Genomic DNA, 20,749 nt, shown 5'->3' on the forward strand with positions numbered 1-20,749 from the left:
CCAAACATACTTAGGAAGTTTACACCTAAAAAGAACTAGGGAGGCATGATTTATTAATGCCATGGGCCAATATCTAACATTTCTACTTCAGGACAAATGTTTTACTGATCATAAATTTTTCCCCCTCCTCCCCTACATTTCCTGACTGCTCAAACAAAAACATTTTATGAGTTGATGAGTCATTCAGATGTGTCTCATTTGTAGGCATTTATTGCACAAGCAGAACCAGAAAGAAAAAGGTTTTCAAGCCATTTCTGGTGTAAGGGAGGGGTCCAGATCATAAACATGCAACTGTCCCTAGCACACTCAAACTTTATATATATTCTTTGCTCAAGGACAACATTCTTCTATTGGGTTCCTCTGGCCTTTTGACAGACATTTCCTACAGAGCTTATAGAATATAATTAACTGTAAAATAAGTTTTAAATTGATACCTACGTTTCTGTGGCAGGATCATAAACTTCACAGGAATTAAGAACTCTCCCAGAAACATTGTTTCCTAAACTTCCACCACAAACATAGATCAGGCCATTGGCTTCCACCATCCCATGGCTGCAGCGCTGGGTCAGCATGCTGGGCTTTGTGTGCCAGCTTTCAGTTCTTGTATCATAGCACTCAAATAAGTACAGAGCTGAGTTTCCTGTAAAAGAAAAAAGTCCCATCATGCTTAACTTCACTGTGTGTGGGGGTTTGGAAAGAACTGACCACAGAGTTTATTAGTTAAGCAAGGAAGAATTTAGGGTCATAGGGTCATTTTCATATTTAATCAACAACAACAAAGTGTAGGAATAGTTTAAGAAAATGCTAATAATCCTGTTTGTATAGACCCTGGAAAACATCCTTAAAAGAATCAGTTGGAAAGACTTATTTGTTGGTAATTAAACTTTAGAAAAAGAAATGTGATTTAAAAAAAAAATTAAATAAGAAGCCTTATATATGTCTTCAAGCCCTGTAATGCATGATGAGAATTATCTAAACTTCAAATGTTTACATAAAGTGGAAAAGTCTATTTAAGTAAAAAACATACTTAGCAGAGGCTGAAGGAATGGAGTTATCTGCAGTACCACAGAACAGTTACCATCTATCACCTTTAGGATTTATTGTATTTGAAATAAGCTACATCACAACGGTCTGTGAAGAATGCTTTTAAAGAGAGGAAATGGTCCCATTTAGGAAATAACACTATTTTGTATTCTTTGATATATAGTGGGGGGTAAAAACATAAGTACACAGACCAAGAGTAAAACAGTTTACATGGTCTTCCTAGTTTTATTAGCCCATTATTTAAACTAAAAAAATTTCTTGAAAATGAAAGCACACAAAAGCTATTATGTGTCTAGTCTGCACTAGAATAGTCATTTAGAAAAAGTATTCATTTAGAAAAAGATCACTACTGGACTTGAACACACTATTCAATCAGAAAGGTTTTTATATCCACACCCACTACCCATTCGCTCAATAAGCATAAATACCACTAACAGTCATTAGATTAAAAACTTAAAACAAAAAAGATCATTCTTTTTTCTAATAAAAAGAAAGCGAAGATAATACAAATTTTAAAAGCCTGAATATGGTAATGAGTTCTTAAAGAGTCTATAAGTTGAACTATAAAATCTTTAAAACAATTATGTATCCAAAATAACTAATTTAGAACTATAATTCAGATAGTGTCAACTAACGCTTCATTACGATAAAAAAAAAGGGAGATTAATCTAGGAAGCTAAAGTTCTGTAATTTAATGATTTATAAAGGAATGAGATAGATACACCTTTAGGGAGATGGGCTCTAAAATGTGACAAACATGTATTTAAATTACCAAGAGAGTATCTGGACAGATAATACTAGCTGTTTATTTAAATGTGAAAGCCAAGATAGTTGGCTTTAAAGCATTTGCCCCGAACCAAAATACTTACGAAGTCCTTACCTACTTCTGAACCTCCAGATGTATAAATTTTGCCTTCTGCAGCACAGGCGGCAAGGCTGTCTCTAGGTGTTGGAGGGCCCAGTTTGGAATACCAGCTATCCTTCACTACATTGTAACAGTCCATTCGCTTTATCGGGAAAAGCTGAGAGCCTCCCAAAATGTATACTACATTGTCCCAAAACACGCATGCTGCATCTCTTCGTTTTTCAAAGGGGCAGCGGATGTCTGTCCAGCTGTAATCCTGTAACAGAAAAGGACAGGAAGCTTTCAGTAAGGAAAAAATATAATTGAAAAGGACAATACAAAGATATAGTCAAAAATATATATAATACGTTAATTTTATTAGGCTACACATACAAATGTTTGGCTTGAGAGTATTAACAATTTAATCTTGTGTGATTTCTGCAGAATGTTGATTACATGGGGCAGAGGGCAGAAGGCAGGCACATGTGTGCTTTGGGTCCTTTCTAGCTCTAAAATAAACTTAAATATATTTGGATATACCACCACCACCCTGTCTTCTATTCCTTCTTTTATTGGAGATAATACAAGAAGATTCTAAAATAAGTTGTTTCATTATTTTTAAAAAGCCTCTTTTTCAAATGTAAAGGTCTCCATCCCTTCCCTGCCAGATTATACAGTGTGATATAAATAACCAATAGATAACATAAAGCTCAAATTGCCATTATCCTACTGCTAACCTAAAGCCAGAAAGTATTTTGTGGACTTTATTAATTTTCTATATTCAGTTGAGCCAATGTAGTCAGCTGGACTCTTAACACTTAATGTTTATGAGGAAATACTTGAATAACCTGTTCTGAGTACTCTGGATACTCACTTTTCTCCCCAACAATTAGAAATATACACCTATCACTTTGGGAGGCCAAGGCGGGCAGATCATGAAGTCACTAGTCCGAGATCAGCCTGACCAACATGATGAAACCCCCGTCTCTACTAAAAGTACAAAAATTAGCCAGGCATTATGGCTGGTGCCTATAATCCCGGCTACTCGGGAGGCTGAGGCGGGAGAATCGCTTGAACCCGGGAGGCGGAGGTTGCAGTGAGCCAAGATCGCACCACTGCACTCCAGCCTGGCGTCTGGCGACAGAGCGAGACTCTGTCTCAAAAATAAAATAAAATAAGGCCGGGCGCGGTGGCTCACACCTGTAATCCCAGCACTTTGGGAGGCCGAGGCGGGTGGATCACGAGGTCAAGAGATCCAGACCATGCTGGTCAACATGGTGAAACCCCGTCTCTACTAAAAATACAAAAAATTAGCTGGGCATGGTGGCGCGTGCCTGTAATCCCAGCTACTCAGGAGGCTGAGGCAGGAGAATTGCTTGAACCCAGGAGGCGGAGGTTGCGGTGAGCCAAGATTGCGCCATTGCACTCCAGCCTGGGTAAGGAGAGCAAAACTCCATCTCAAAACAAAAATAATAAAAAATTAAATAAATAAAATAAAATAAAAAGAAATATACACCTATCAGTATTTGATGGTAAGTGCTGTTCACAGCACCTGTTTCTTCACTATATTTGATAGCATCCAAGAGACCATCCCATTTTTTGAGAAAGGAAGCTACAGTGTTCTTGCTATTTTCTGAAAATAATCAGGATCAGAAAGGAATTCATACCATTCCCAATCTCACCAAGCAAAGCACTATGTGTGAATATTAATGTCGGGCTTCCTTTGAGAAAATCTGACTGGTAACCTATGATTGTATCCAGTGTTTCAGGCATTCATTGAATTAGATCACAGTATCACAGAACATCAGGAATAGTCTCTTAGGAAAGGAAGAGCCCCTAATGTAGAACACTCTGACGCCTGACAAAGATAAACATTCTGCTTTTTAGGTGACCCGGTAAATAGAGCCTTAATAGCTTAGGATTTTATTCTCAAGTTAGTATCAACAGGTGGACACACCAAACAATGGGATAAACATAACATGCTCCTGAGACTTCAATTCCACTCAACGAACACTTGAGAAACTGGGGGAAAATATTTTTACTTGTTCTCTTGGAGAAACTGTACACTACAGAATGAAATCAAGAGATAAAATAATAATCATATTGTACAGAAAATAATCCCTCAAAGATAAACTAAATCATTCTCTTAAATGTTCATCTACTCATAATTCCTATTTGATCAGGTTTATGTAGCAAAGAAATGTGATTTCATTAATTGCATCAACTCAGTGAATCTCAAACCTTGTCACTCTTACCCCTAATTTATTTGACATTTATTACTGGAGAGCTATATGGGAAACTTCCTTTTTTTTTTTCCTGATTACAGTAACTGGATAATGTATGTAGTTGAGGGAGGGGAAAAGAATAGATGGAAAGTCATCTGCTCAGTGGGTATGACAGTTGGGCATTACTATAGTGATGAAACCAGATCTAACCTAGGCTTGCAGGTGAAGGCAGTGCTATTTATTGCTCCCTGTACTACTAGGCTACAGGTTAATTGAGAGGAACACAGTTTTTGTGTTAGAAAGAAGATGGACAAAAAACATTAGAGTCATAGACGGGAAGGTGTATGTGTATGGGCAGGGTTAAGGAACTGTTACCCTAAAAATATGATTTAATTCAGTTAAGTTTTACTGAGTATCTATTCCATGAAAGTTCTTAGGCTTAGGTGCTATGCTATGAACATGGGAAAATTTGAAAGCCTGGAAAAGATATAGGTAGAAGGATTTCTTAAATTTTGACGTATCTCTCATTATACAAATGTACACATATAGACACATCCATGTATAAAATCTTGTATTCCTTGGTCCTAGTCAGCCTTTCTTGCCTCTGCTGTCATATGCCATGCTATATTTTTTTCCAAGCTCAAGACTGCTTTCCTTTTTGTAGACTTTCCTGATTTCTTTCTTCTGAATCCTTACCACTCGAAGTCCAGACTTGATGACTGAGCACTCCATTATAACTTGTCCTGTATGATTTTCCAGCTGTAATAGTACTCATTGCTCCTTCAAGAGTAAAAGCTCTGGGCTGGGAGCAGTGGCTCACGCCTATAATCCCAGCACTTTGGGAGGCTGAGGTGGGCGGATCACCTGAGGTCAGGAGTTGAAGACCAGCCTGGCCAACAATCCCTGTCCCTACTAAAAATACAAAAAAAAAATTAGCTGGGTGTGATGTCACGTGCCTGTAATCTCAGCTACTCGGGAGGGTGAGGCAGGAGAATCAGGAGGCAGAGGTTGCAGTAAGCTGAGATTGTGTCACTGCCCTCCAGCCTGAGCAACAAGAGTGAAACTGTCTCAAAAAAAAAAAAAAAAAAAAAGAGTAAAAGCTTCCTGGGGTGAGAAATTGTAAATATTTTCTCTAAGTGCCTCAAGGCAAAAGATCAGTGCGTTATTTTCCTTCAAAGTAAGGACTAATTTTACATAATATATTCTGAAAACATATAGATTCTCAAATAATAGAAATGCTGTAGTAAAAATCAAGGCAACCACAATCCAAAAGGAAATACTTTTCATTTTTAAAACTTGAGAACTTTATTTTTGATCATTTTGAGAGAAAATGAAGGAAGGCAGAGTCTTAGGGAAAAAAGAAAGCAAAATTATTAAAACTTTAAGATTTCTTACAGAAACCAGAGGGAATCAATCCAACCTAAGTTTAAGATGACCAAATTACAAGTATTTTCTCTTTAGCCATTATCTGGTTTATCTTAGTTTCTAAGGGCTTTAAAAAAGGTCATACACCTATGGTGACAATCTACATAAAAAGCAGGTTTATGCCAGATGCCAGAACATTCCTAGAAGTAGTTTCATTAGAAACACTTTTGGCTTCATTCATTTCACAAGGACACAAAGAATGTAGTTCAAAGGAACTGGGAAACTTGGGTACGAAGCCAGGCTCTGTATGGAGGAGCTATGGATCTGAGTTAGAGTCACTTAATTTCTATGGGACTTCAGTTTCTTTACCTGTACAACAAAATGACTGAACTAGATGACCAAAGGTCTCTTGCCTTTCAGTCCTATCATCCAGTTATCTTAGAATCCAAATGATTTAGAATGTATCCCTAGCCAAATAGCTACTATTAATTTATTAGTTAATTAAGTACTTACCTTTCCAGGAACTATGCTGAAATATTTTAAAACATAATCTTATTTAATTTCTTTAATAACTCTATAAGGTAATATACTCATTTACAGATAAGAAAACTAAAAGATATTAAGTAACTTATCAAAGGTTACATAGTTAGAAAATGGTGAACCCATGATCTAAATCTAAATCCATCCGACTCCAAAGCTGTGTCTTTAGCCCTATGCTGCCCTGCTTCTCTAAAAGTATTCCATGGCCTACTAGAAAGAACACAGGACTGGTAGTAGAGTGATTTGGTTTCCTCTTGTCACTGTTGTGTTTCTAACGAAGTGATTCTGGGCACTTGAACTGCCACTGTTGGATCTCAACAGCCTCATCTATAAAATCAGGAGGATAGCAGGATGGCTGTTGAGGTCCTGCACAATCTCCCTATCTTATCACTTATAAACACAATGCTCAGCCACCAAAAGCACAGCTAATATAAAAATAGAGGTTTTCTCCATGTGTTTGTATAGTATTTGGCCCAGGGCTCAGCATACTGAGGGAATGTTCTCAGTTCACATGTATCATCCAGTTGGGCCACCTTCATTTTTGACTTTGCAAAGGTCAGAGACTGAAGATGCTGCACTCTGCTCCTGGTTTGTACCAGTTCTTCACTGCAGCACTATCTTTATATTACACTGGCTCCAGCTGGCATCTTGTCTCTATGGCTCCTGGTTCTATGGTGGCTGCACCACTGAAGACCAGGGGGACCTGTAACTAACCAGCAAGTACCTGGGGTTGGGGGCCAGGTTTTCATCTCCTGTTTTTGTAAATCTAAATAGTTTCCACTTTTATCCTTTGTTAGAGCAATCTTCTCCTAGGAATTTATCCTAAAGGAAAAACTGGACAGTATGCAAAGCTGCCAGATATAAAGATGTTTCACTGCAGGAGTATTTTAAACAGAAACCTGTAAATCGACCAAATGTGTTTGATGAAGATGAGTATTAAATTATGGTATATCTTTGTGAAGGAATACTCTACAGCCCTTCAAAACGATATTCTCACTGATGTAAAAATATTTCCCTAATAAAATGGTGAGAGTAAAATATACTTTGTGAAATAGCATGTAGGCATGATCCTGTATTTGTAAAATGTGAGGACTGAAATGTTCACTAACTACTGATGACTGTCTTTGGACACTGGGAGCACTTTGGCTTTCTCCTTTATATCTTTCTATATTTGAATTTTCTACAACGAATATGTATTTTTTTTAAAAAAAAAAACAAAAATGCAATGAATGGTACCCAAAATATGGTACCAGGAAAGTAACTGATTTTCTCAGCAGAAGCCTATACTAGTGCTAAATGTTTTAACAGGAACATTTAATTAAAACTAATTTAAAGGCTTTAAGAATTGAGAAACACAAATAGCTATTATGAGACTAAATTCCAACTACAGGACAGATTAGAGGCAGTCCTTGCTTTCCTTCCAAATAGCACATTCTTAAGGGCACTCTGGTTTTCTATAAGCAAACATCATGTCAAGTAATTCTACAGGATGCATCCATATTTTGAAATATGCTCATTTTCAGTAAAGTCACACAAATATTACTGGAAACATATTAACCTCCTGAAGTCCAGAAAGAAACTTAGTAATCAGCCATTAGGAAAAATACTCTTGTAACTCAAATTCTTCAACAGCAATAACATTGTAGCTCCGTAGCTTCTACAGTTGGTGGGGAGGAGGGAGATTGTGCTACTGCAGGCTGCTAGATAAAATCAGGCTTAATTAGCAACAAACAATAAACAAATGGGCATTTCTTAGCTGTTAATGATTAGCTAAAATTAGCAGAGTCCAAAGTGAGGACAGAGGCAAACTGAAAGGGAATTAAGAATCTATGCTGCTCTATAAAGTCACAAAATGTTCTTCCCATTTCCACTCTCAAATTAAAACCACACCATGAAAAAAAAAAAATTCAAACCTAAGATACTCTAAAACTCAGTCATTAAATAAAACTCAGTCTAAAGATGAATGAAGCATCACATGGATATTATGCTTAATAATAGTACTTGTCCTTTAAGTAGAAATAACATATTAGGAAGTATATAGTATCCCTGGTGCTAGTACCTTGCCAGTTATCTCAACAGAAGATTGTCTTTAAATGAACTTTGCCATGCATTTTTAAATCTTAGCACAGCAAGGTATATTATGCTTTAAATTATCTCAAATCCCAGAAAGCAATCGTATACTCATTTATAAAATGTTCTCACCAATAAAACAAACATCTACTCTTTGTGCAGAGTACAGGAGATGACCCAGGTGTCTGGAAGAGTTCAGAAGATTAAGGGAAAAACAAAGTGTGGTAAGCATTTTTATATTTAAATATGGAAAGATTAGAGAACCTAAGGTGGCAAGGAAATCTGACAGAGGAGTGAAGGAAGAGCCAAGAAATGAAGAGTCAGATGAACATAACCAACACTCACACAAATCCTGAGAAGATTTAAACTTTTTGGTTTTAGACCAGAAAACTGATTTAGAAAGGCTGATGGCAGGGCATTGTGGTACAAGCCTATAATCCTAGCACTTTGGGAGGTCGAGGTAGATGGATTGCTTGAGCTCCGAAGTTTGAGACCAGACTGGGCAACATGGCAAAACCCCATCTCTACAAAAAAATCTAAAAATTAGCAGGTGTAGTGATACATGCCTATAATTCCAATTACACAGGAGACTGAGGTGAGAGGATGCTTGAGCCTGGGAGGTTGAGGCTTCAGGGAACTGAGATCACATCGCAGTACTCCAGCCTGGGGGTAATAGAGTGAGAGCTTGTCTTGAAGATGACAAAAAAAAAAAAAAAAAAAAAAAAAAGGAAAAAAGGTCTCCGCCAGGCTTGGTGGTTCATGTACTATAATCCCAGTGCTTTGGGAGGCCAAGGCAGGAGGACTGCTTTAGGCTGGAAGTTCAAGACCAGCCTGGGCAACATAGTGAGATCCTTGTCTCCACAGAAATTAAAAAAAAAAAAAAGCCAAGGGTGGTGACACGTGCCTGTAGTCCCAGCGACTTGGGAGGCTGAGGTGGGAGAATCATTTGAGCCCAGGAGCTTGAGGCTGAAGCGATCACCACTGTACTCTACACTCTGTGACAGAGCAAGACACTGAGACCACACACACACACACACACACACACACACACACACACAAGACCAATGACCTAATCCTTCAGCTCTTCCATCTATGTCTAATTTTTTTTTTATAGTGCAAAATCAAGTTAGATTCCATTCAGTTGTATAATACTTATGGGGGCTTTTATGAAAAATTTTAATAATCATACTTACCAAGTCAGGATGCATTCATACCCAGGATTCAATATACTTTAAGTCTTTTCTCTTTCTTCCTACCCAAACACTACCAATAAGTCTCCCTCAATAAAACATCCATGAAACTTCCACAGAGGCTTCCTGGTTGACAAATCCAACCCAGGGAGCTCTCTTCTTTGTGTACCACCAACACAGTCATTGTCTACCACTTATCAGGACAAGTAACCCTTAAATTGAGCTGAGGTGCTGACCCCCACCTCTGTGCTAACTGCTGTGCGATGTGTATACCTCATGCACTGTGTGTGTGAGGACAGGGTCCTGTTGTATGTGTCTTTCATATCCCCTGCTGGTGTCCAACCCTCAAATTTCAAATCCTAGATGAAACATGATACTGGTAATATATGCTAAAATATTTGCTTAAACTATACTTTTATAACCAGCTAACCATACAACACACCCTGTTAGTAACAGCTAATGATAATTCTCTCTTATACATGGAACACCACATTTTCAAAGAAAACAATCCATTCCAAATCTAACTGAATATGATGACAGATCTTAATGCAGCTCTGGGTCATCATATGAACAATTACTAAAGGTAACCAATAGTAATTATTGGTTACACGGTCTAGTAAAGAGTGCAAATTCATCTCCTTCCCTGTTAGTTATCCTCAACTTGACTTATCCCTTTATCCCTGTGCTCATGGGCCCACTGCTCTCCAGCTACCTCCCAAAGGCTGCAGTCCCTTAAAACCACACCCCAGGCCAGGTATGGTGGCTCACGCCTATAATCCCAGAACTTTGGGAGGCTGAGGCTGGAGGACTGTTTGAGTCCAAAAGTTCAAGACCAGCCCTGGCAACATAGCAAGAACCCTGTAGTTACAAAAAATAAAAAAAAAATTAGTGGGGTGTGGTGGCAAGTGCCAAAGTCCCAATTACTGGAGAGGCTGAGGTGGGGGATTGGTTGAGCCTGGCAGGTCCATGGCCGTGCCACTGCACTTCAGCCTGGATAACAGAACAAGATCCTGTCTCAAAAACACAACAAAACACAACCTCAGGGAGATGTCATTCCCATTTCCCTCACTTCTTCCCATTTACAGCCTTCAATCAAATATGTGCAACTCTGTTTCCACTCTCCCTGAGCCTTTTTAGAGTGATCTGTTAATTTATGATAATTAAGGCTAGCTGTGGCTATGAAGAATGAGTCTGATGTCATAACTCCCAGTGTCAGTCATATTTTTCACTGGGGGTTTCTTGCAGATACAGTGACATAACACAAAGACAAACAAATCTTTGAAGGTGGAAACTTCAGGCACTGTACCAAGATGGGGTGAAAGGGGCTGTGAAGTTGAGTTTAGAACAAAACTACAAATCAGTGTGTTATGGAGGTACTTGAAAAGAAATTGAGACTCTCAATATTCCTACTTTGAAAGACATTCTAGGAAACAAGAGGATATAACTGAGAACTTACCTCAGGATGTGATCTATTCTCTTTTTAAAACATGAAGATCACCTGTCTAACCAAACTGCCTTCAAAGAATCAGGGAGAATACCCTTCATGCACTAGCTGCAGAGGACACTGATTTTTATCCCTGGGTTCCCATGATGCTGACAACTAAGGAAGCTTAAGGGTTACTCATAATGACCCACACTTACATCTCAACAATGTCAGTTGCTGAGGGTTGCAGCTAGAGGTCTGACTGCTGCCTATTTTAGGTATTTTCTTCTTGTAAGTGCTTCTTTTGGATCACTGTAGCATTTTTACTTCTGTGTAGTACTTCTAGAACTCTTTGCTGGTGACAAACACTACTGATATCCTGTTATAAAACTCTCGATTTTTAAAAATGTAACCCCATTTTCCTTTAAAGGTTTATACTTTGTTTATGGACATGATCTTTTAAAATCATACCAATTTATAACTGCTGATTTCCGCCATGATCGCAGGGTGAGACTGTTTCCTCCTTAGTGAGGACCTGTTTAAGAGGGAAAGTGGCTATGATACAGGCATTGCAATGCCTTTAATATAACATATTTCTGAGAGGAAAATGTGTCCCAAGATAAAAATAACTTCTTTTTCTTTTATTTATACCCCTCTATATTTAGATCTAGTCTTTTCTTTTTTTAAAGACGGGGTTTCACCATGTTGGTCAGGCTGGTCTTGAACTTCCAACCTCAGGTGATCTGCCCGCCTTGGCCTCCAAAGTGCTTGGATTACAGGTGTGAGCTACCACGCCTGGTCTTAGATCCAGTCTTATAAAACCAACTGAGAAAATTATATGCAGTTATATTGGTTCATTCATCCTTATAAACTTACATACTCATCCTGCACCAGGCACTAAGATCAGTGATGAGTTTAGCTTAGAGTTCTGAATATGCAGATGCACTCAGCATAAACCTTCTTATCCTGGTCATTCCATGAAAAGGGTGACATATGGTTTTCTGTGTTAGTAATTTATAGGCTCTGGCCCTTGCCCTGCTATTCCTACTAGTTTACTGTTGGCAGGGAATACGCAGAGTCCCCTTTTCTCCAGGGGATAGTCTCCCATTTCTCCACCATATGAAGCCAAGATCCTTACAAAGCCCCAGCTGATCATTTCACTGGCCGGAGGAATCCAAATAAAAACTGGTCACTTAAGTCAACTTTTATTTAGGTATCAATATCATAAGACATTACCATGCTACAAATTAAAGAACACCAATACTAATATAAATAGAACACTGAATACATATCTTTTAGAAATTACTAAGCACTTGAGAATTTAAAAACAGATACAGGAAGCTTGACAGGCTTTATAAAAGGATGATAACAAGAAAAATATCATTTCAATTCAATATAGCAACCGAAGCCTTCTTTTTCTGCTAATATTCAGAAAAAGTAAGATTTTTACTTGCTAAAACTTTTTAGTCATCAATAAAAACAAATATTTGCCTCCTGTCACCGATAAAATACAAGAACTATAATTGATGGAATGAAAATGTTTTTATTGGTAGTTCATTCCTCAATTATTTGAATTTTTCCATAAATTCTCAAAGTGCAATTAGGAATGAGTCATTTATAAGAGCAAGGCAAGATAACAAATGAGAATTCTGAAGTTACAGTTTCACTTCCAGGCTCGTGTAGAATATCCATCTCTTTTCAACTGTCCAATAAAAAAAAAATCAAGGAAAGAATTAGAACTACAGACTACAAATAAAGTGCTAAGAGTCATCTCACATTTGCCTTATTCTAGGAACAGTGCTCCCTGCCTCCTAAATGAAATCAGAATTCTTCTTGCCCATCTGTACATCAAAACAGCTATCTACTTTATTTTAAAATAAAATATTTTTCACCAACACTTGTCTTAATTGCTTTTTAACTGCCAAAATCAATGCCATAGTTAGGCTTTGAGAAACAAATTGGGTGTAATAATTATTAATACCTGAAAGCTGTGGTTTTTAGAATTACAATTTTTTTGTTTTGTTTTTTTGGTTGCTGTTCTCTTGTTGCTCAGGCTGCAGTGCAGTGGTGCGATCTTGGTTCACTGCAAACTCCGCCTCTCAGATTCAAGTGATTCTCCTGCCTCAGCCTTCCAAGTAGCTGAGATTACAGGCGCCTGCCACCATGCCCAGCTAACTTTTTGTAATTTTCATAGAGATGGGGTTTTACCATGTTGCCCAGGCTGGTCTCGAACTCCTGACCTCAGGTGATCCACCCACCTTGGCTTCCCAAAGTGCTGGGATTACAGGCGTGAGCCACTGCGTCTGGCCTAACATTACAATTTTAACTATCATATCCGTTTTTGCTTGGAAAAAAAAAAAGTTTATCATTTTCCTGTTCTTCACTCAAAAGAATCCTGAAAAATTAAAAAACAAATAGCCATTGCCAGTGTCCTTACAGTGAGGACACTGTGCTTACTGGATATTACAGAGGCCATGAATTCTCATGGCACCTGCTAGTCACCCAGTCTTCTATTGAAAAAGCCAGATTTCTTTAGGTCAAAAAAAAACAACCTATATTCTGGAGATGAAGGAATAGATCAGAAATCGATGTCTTGAGCCAAGAGTGACCCAATAGGAACAGTCCAAATATGATGGTGATTAACTAATCTAAATGATCCTCCATCCTTGTTGAGGTGATTTTGCTATCTGGCAGCATATTTGCTCTATGGGTTATGGTGTTAAATGTTACGTAAGAAAGAGAAGCTGATGGAAGTCTTCTCTGCCAAAATATAAGAGGAACAGTGGCCTTGGAGTAACTGCTGAGACTGGTAACTTTTTTGCAACAGGACCAGATGTGGTCTTCTTACTGGATCAGATTAATATAACCAGGAAAACCTGGCATATAGCTAACCCTTTGGCTAATGCATATCTCTGTTTCTCTCTACCCAGACCATTAGATCGAATATCTTTTCAGCTTGCAGGGAAAATTTTTAAATGTCATGGTTTGACTTCAGGGATCCCTTGACTCTAGCTCCATGCCATAATCTAAGCTGCAGGCATCCTGGACCATCTCACCTTCCCAAGGTCACATACTAGTCTCCTATGTTGATGCACATAATGCTAATCAGTTCTGGAGACCAGAAAATGGAAAGGATCCTATGTCTTGGTAAGAAATGTGCTTGACAGGACAGAAGATAAGTTAGCCTAGAATACAGTGCTGATTGCATCAAAGTCCGTAGATGTTCTCAGGTCTAGAGCAGAGGTTGGCCAACTATGGCCTGAAGGCCAAATCTGGCCCCCTAGCTGGTTTTGTAAACAAAGTCACCTCCTGGGTTTAAGCGATTCTCCTACCTCAGCCTCTTGAGTAGCTGAGATTACATACATGCACTGCCATGCCTAGCTAATTTTTTGTATTTTTAGTAGAGACAGAGTTTTACCATGTTGGCCAGGCTGGTCTAGAATTCCTGACCTCAGGTGATCTACCCACCTCGGACTCCCAAAGTACAGGGATTACAGGCACAAGCCACTGCACCTGGCCTGTAAATAAAGTCTTATTGAAACACAGCCATGACCATTTGCTTATGTATTATTTATGGCGGCTTTCCTGCTACTGGGTAAGAGAATGGATGGCCTGCAAAGCTGAAAATATTTGCTCTGCCCTTTATCTACAGCATGTTGGTACAATCCCTTGGAAATGAAGGACAGCTTGCTGTTCCCAAGCACTCCTACATATTAGAGATGGCATATGGTTATTACACTTCTGGGTAAATAGAAAAGCTATCAGTTACAAGTAAAATTTAGAGTAGGAGAAATCTGTCTCCGTTTTTTTGAGACAGAGTCTCACTGTGTTGCCCAGGCCAGAGTGCAGTAGTGTGATCTTGGCTCACTGAAACCTCTACCTCCTGGGTTCAAGCAATTCTCTGCCTCTGTCTCCCAAGTAGCTGGGATTACAGGTGCCCACCACCACGCCTGGCTAATTTTTTTGTATTTTTAGTAGAGACAGGGTTTCACCATCTTAGCCAGGCTGGTCTTGAACTCCAAGACCTTGTGATCCAACTGCGCCTGGCCGAGGAGAAATATTTCTTGGCAGACCAGGCTATTGTAGTATGGCTCAGCTACCTGTGACCCTGGGGCATTAGGATATTGCATGTAGCTTGAGGCATTTCTTGATATAATCGGAGCATGCCCCAAATTCTGGAGCAAGGCCAACCTCCTTTATACAGGTATCATTCTTTCAGTAGACAATTCCCAGCTGGCCACGAGGTTCTGATGGTAAATGTCTAACACTAAGGAAACCAGGTGACCATGTCATTAATCCATCTTTTACAATTTTACCTGACCTGCCAAGCCACAAATACAGCATGCCTTCAACCAAAAATGTAGCATGTAAATGCAAGACTGGGCTTAAAGAGGTTCCAAAGGCATAAAATACCCAAATAGGTTAATGACAACACTTATCCAGTAGCCCTTCACCTAATTCACTATTTTTCTCCCTCAACCAGGACTATGCTTTCATGGAAGTGTTCACTATACATCAGCTAACAAATTTGAGAGAACTGGGTTTGGTTCACTTTTGATAGTAATAGCCAATAATGAGTGGTAAAAGCATTGTAGCACCCCCTCGGGAATTGTTTTGAAGGACAATATGAAGGAAAGTGTTCTGACTTGATAGAATTCCAAGCAGTTCATTTTACTGTCCATCATACCTTTTAGGAGAGAAAGCCTAAGGTCAGTTTTTATCAAGTCTTGAGCAGTCACTAGTGGTTTATCTAGATGGATGTAGGTTTGAAATAATGCTCTGGGTCTCATCAGGTATCTAGCCAACCAAAAATGGGTTTGCAAAATGATGAAATAAATCATCATGTGTGGGACTCCATGTTTGGATCCCCCTCCACGAACACTCCTGTGCTCATGGAAGCCGTTTTTCTCTAACCTGGATTTTCTCTCTGGAGTCCCCTTCCATGAACACTCCCTTCGTGGAAGCCTGTCTTCTCCTCCCAAACTCCATCTCTCTCTATTCCCTTCCACTCAATGTGGAAGCTGCTTTCCTCTCCTGGATTCTACCTTTCTGTATTCTCTCACTTAATTAAAAAAAATCATTATGTGTTTGGATTCAGCACCACTTATGGATACCACCTTGCAAGTTTGGGGTGTTATCCTTTAGAATTGTGGTGTTTGCTTTTCCCCCGTAATACATGTAGTACCAGGAAAATATGGTATCCTTTCTCCCACAGCAAAAACACAGAGGTCTAAGAAACAAGGAGTAGAAATATCTCAAAAGGATGTAAGTAATGATGTATTGAAAAAAATTTGTATTCTTATTACCTATGACTCAAGCTCTCCTGACCCAATTGGCATGATATAATGAAAAGTTCACTAAACTTGGTGATCATTTCTAGATGGTTCAAATAAAGGTCATTTAATCTTTTTTCTTTGTGGTTTTCTAGGTTTTCCAAATATTCTAGAATATGTACTATTTCATATTAAAATTACAAAGGAGAAAAAACAAATATAGCCCCAGAAGCAAATTTTCATTGAAAATGGTAAATAAGGAAAGGAAGACGTTGTAATGAATGCAAGGAGCTGACATTGTAATGAATGCAAGGCGCTGCTGACAAAAAGAAGTCAGGAGAACTAGCTTCCCTTTTTGACAGTGGTTACCATGCAGCATTCCAGAACAATTAAGGAAAAACATCTGGACTGTGACTAAGCCTGATTTCCTTATCTGTAAAATGATCTATATATCTCATAAGGTAAGTGAAAGAACATCATAAACTAACATCTTTAAAGGTATGAGTTATTACTACTTATGGTTAGTGTCTTATGGTTCAGTGATTTCAAAAACAACAACAAAAAACAATAATAAAAATTAGTTACCTTTGGGTTAAAATATCTACAAGACTGTGGTTGAGAGCCTCCAAATAGTGCTATGCGGTAGTCATGTTTCTTTCTTCTAGGTCTTGTGCCATCTACAAGTTCTTCTCGGTCCTCTGGAGACAGTAGATGGTACCTCATTCCACCTGTAGTAAAATACATGGCAACTCTTCAAGAACTTCCGGCACTAACCAGTGCTTTGAAAAGGAAATACCCAGACATAACAGTGCCTTTCAGTAACCTTCTTTTATCATCTTTCTATTGCATTTGAGGAAAGTGAGGGGGAAGAGGAAGAAGAAATAAGAACTTGAGTACTAACCAATTCATTATTCTTAGCAATCACCATTATTCTAAGACTGCCCACCCAGTAAGCAACTTACTATGTAACAGTGAATTATCTGGCTCCTCAAGCAACAGGTGCCAAAATAATAATTATTGAAATCCAGATCTCCTAACCCAGTGGTTCTCAATCTTAACTGTACATTAGAATCACCTAGAAAATCTCTGAAACTATTTATACCTGGGACCTACCACAGACCAATTAAATAAAAACCTTTAGGTAGAGTCTAGAATTGGTATTTTAAAGGGCTTCTTAAATCTTGCCACTTAAAATGTGGTTCAAAGACCAGCAGCTTCAATATTTGGGAGTTTGTAAAAAATGCTGAATCCCAGGCCCTATCCCAGACCTACTGAATCAGCATCTGCATATTTAACACCCCACAGTGATCAGGATGTACATAAAACTTTGAGAAGCACTGTCTTACATGATTAAAAATACAGTAAGGTCAGAACTATTGTGATCTATCACGATCCTTTTCCTTCAGCAATTCCTTAATTTTGTCAGTGCCACTTAACAATCAAAAACTGTTAAAGTATCACTTCAAGTCAGTGTGGGAAAGGTGGATTATCTATGTTAGACAACAATATGAAGAAAGAAATTATACCCCTACCTCATATTTCGCTCTCAATTCCATATCAGTAAAAATCTGAATATATTTTAAAAATCTTATAAATGTACTGAAGCTTAAAAAAAAAGAAAAAAAAAAAGCCCTTCTTCTTAGAAGCCTAAGAATGACCAAAAACATGAGCCAGAAAAAAATGAAAAATGTTAAGACTTAACTGTATAAAATTTTAAGTGAAAATAGTGTACAGCAGAAATAAAAGGCAGAATTAAAAGATGACAAACTAGAAAATTATTTATAAATAATAAAAAATACTATTAAAAAACACTTTATTAATTTACAAGAATTACCAGCAACTTAACAAAAAATTAGGTGAAGTATCTCAATATAGTTTACAGAAAAAGAAGTATAAATAACTCCTAAACATATGAAAAAATGCTTGAGTGTTCCAGTTAAAAAAATACAAATTAAAACCATACTTTTTTCACTTATCAGATTGGCCAATATCAAACTGCCTGGATCACAGGGTATAACATGGTTGTATCATGGGGGGCAGCACTTTCTTCCATTGATGGTAGGGATGTGGATGGGTAGAACCATGGGAAAGGTGATATAGCCCAATCTACAAAAATTATAAATGTACATACCCTTAAACCCAGGAATTCCCTTTCTAGGAGTTTATCAACCTAAGTTCACTGTTAGGGAAGTGGTTAAAAATTATGCCATGTCTATATAACAGAACATTATATGTGGCTGTTAAGATGAGAAAGGTTAGTATGTATGCATGGAATGATTTCCAAGAAATAATTTGGAATAAAAAAATGCAAGAGGTAGAACAGTATGCAGAGTGCAACACTGTTTGTGTTAAAAATGTATATTTTAATGCAACAATACACATTTTATGCATGTAATGTATACACGGATATATAAGTAAATGACTATATGTACAATCTCAAGACTACCTCTGGAAGGGCATATACAAGATAATAATGTTAATCTCCAGGTTAAGAGAACAAGAGTAAGGAAAAGATGTATAGGGAGACTTATTTTTTACGATGTATCCTTTTAATACCTTTTGAATTGTAAGATATTATCAATCTAAAAATAAAATCAGGCCATTTTTTTTTTTCTAAAGCCAGGGTCTTGCTCTGTCACTTGGGCTAGAGTGCAGTAGCGCCATCACAGCTCAGAATAACCTTCAACTCTTAGGCTCAGCAATACTCTCACATCAGTCTCCCAAAGCACTGGGGCTGCAGGCCTCGGCCAGCATGGCTGGCCCAAAAATACCTGATACACGCAAAACATTTCTATAAATGAGGCTATGTTGGGTCTTTATAAAAAGGATAGAGGAAGGAAACTCATTCAGACAATAGTTGGTGAATTAATGAACATCTTCATCAATATTTATCATTTCTCCCATTGCAGTTTGAGTAGAAGCTCTTTTGCATTCAACAGCTGGATATTTCAGAGGCCAAGGCATGCTGATGCATGCTCTAGGTCAAAGGTCTGAAAATTTTTTCTGTAGAGGGACAGACTTCGCAGACCACATATGGTTTCTGTAGAATGTTCTTTGTTTATTTTACAGTCCTTTACAACTGAAAACCATATTAGCTCAAGTCTGCATGTAGCCTGTGGATAGTTCTTGAAGTGTGGTTTCATAACCAGAAGCATCAGTATCACCTAAAACTGTGTTGAAAATCCTAATTAATGAACACTAGCCCAGACCTTCTGAATCAGTAACTCTAGGGAGGGGTTTTAGAGCCACTGCTCTGGAGGGTTCCACACAGTTTGAAGGTGGACTGTGTAGTCTATGAACGCAATACTCCCAGTAAGAGAAAGGTAGGAGGGAGGGAAAGAGACAAGAGAAAACTATTCTCTCTCCTTCCCTCCAGCCAACAGGCCATGGGATAAAAGTGGCTGACTGTGGTCAACTGTGCTGACACAGTGGAGGAAGCACGCCTTCGTCTCCTACACTGACGGGCCTTTTTTCCTCCCCAGAATCGTATTGGGGGACACTTTGGTGCCTTTCTCTGAGGAGCTTGTTGTTGCTTAGGCTTATTCCTCTGGGAGTTATTCTTTCCAGATTTAGGTATAATGATTTGTAAATTTTTAGTAAGAAGTTGGCCTGGGCAGGGCATGGTGGCTCATGTCTGTAATCCTAGCACTTTGGGAGGCTGAGGCTGGTGGATCATGAGGTCAGGAGTTTGAAACCAGACTGGCCAACACAGTGAAACCCCATCTCTAGTAAAAATACAAAAAATTAGCTGGGTGTGGTGGCAGGCACCTGTAAGCCCAGCTACTCGAGAGGCTGAGGCAGGACAATCGCTTGAACCCAGGAGGCGGAGGTTGCAGAGAGCCAAGATAGTGCCACTGCACTCTAGTCTAGGTGACAGTGCAAAACTCCATCTCAAAAAAACAACAATAAAACACCAAGTTGGCCTGGCCCTTTCTGGAGGCTTTGTGCACTTCAAAGTTTTATTCTATTTTTCAATTGTCTTCTCTGTTTTTCTTCTACTCTGGAAAGGCAACAAAGTCAGGTGGTAGGAAGACAAATGATGGTCTGAAAAAGAGAGGCTGGAAGCCTTTCCCCAATTTAGCTGTGCCCAGGCCCCAAAGCTTGGAAGTATCTTATCTGCTTGTGCTTAGTCAAGAAGTAATAGAACAACCCACTATTCTTTACTTTAAGAAAGGAAAATAAAAAAAATGTAATAAGACTAGTACAACAAGGCATCCTGCTCCAGTGTCTAATCCTCACACTTGGCAGAATTTCTGAAACAATGCTGCTATCCTGTTTCTAAATCAGTTCAGAATCCATGTAAGAACTAAACACTAGATTCTGAGACTGGCTGGTTGTTTTCAACAGCCCAGACCATGTATGAAGAAATAGGAGCAGTTCCCTACCCAATGAAACTCTAAGGCCAGAAAAATAACACACAGTTTGAGAATTGGGCATAACAAAAAAACCTGATATTAGCATGTACAAAATCTGAGAAATGAAAGTCCTAACGTAAAGGTATCTTCTTGGTCCTGATTTTCTTTCCTCTCTGCATTTAAAGAGACAAGTGGCCACCTATGTTCTACCTTCTAAATACTCTCTTACATCATGGTTTTTCAAGACACCAGTCTTTGGTTCAAGTAGCTTTGTGGTCACCCCCTTTTTTTAAAAAAAATCTTCTTGCACTCCTTAAATATAGGTATTCGTAAGGATGTGTCCTTGACACACACCTCTTCTCCTTTTCCCTTGACAACCTCAACTAGGTTCAAACATAGTCTTTTGCAGTTTTGTTTTCA

General features: G+C 38.5%; 1 protein-coding gene across 5 annotated transcripts in view; it reads right to left on the reverse strand.

Moving 5' to 3' along the window:
* KLHL7 (kelch like family member 7) overlaps nucleotides 1–20,749 on the reverse strand; it is a 71,711-nt gene that overhangs the window by 8,147 nt on the left and 42,815 nt on the right. For all 5 annotated transcript variants that reach the window (XM_002751494.6, XM_009002286.6, XM_002751495.8 and 2 more), the window contains 3 exons: nucleotides 16,560–16,702; nucleotides 1,925–2,165; nucleotides 439–640 (listed from right to left, as the gene is read on the reverse strand). In XM_002751494.6, the coding sequence (XP_002751540.2) occupies nucleotides 439–640; nucleotides 1,925–2,165; nucleotides 16,560–16,702 (586 nt within the window). The remainder of the gene's footprint in view (nucleotides 1–438; nucleotides 641–1,924; nucleotides 2,166–16,559; nucleotides 16,703–20,749) is intronic.

Source organism: Callithrix jacchus, chromosome 11, assembly GCF_049354715.1.
Source record: "Callithrix jacchus isolate 240 chromosome 11, calJac240_pri, whole genome shotgun sequence".
Classification (NCBI taxonomy): domain Eukaryota; kingdom Metazoa; phylum Chordata; class Mammalia; order Primates; family Cebidae; genus Callithrix; species Callithrix jacchus.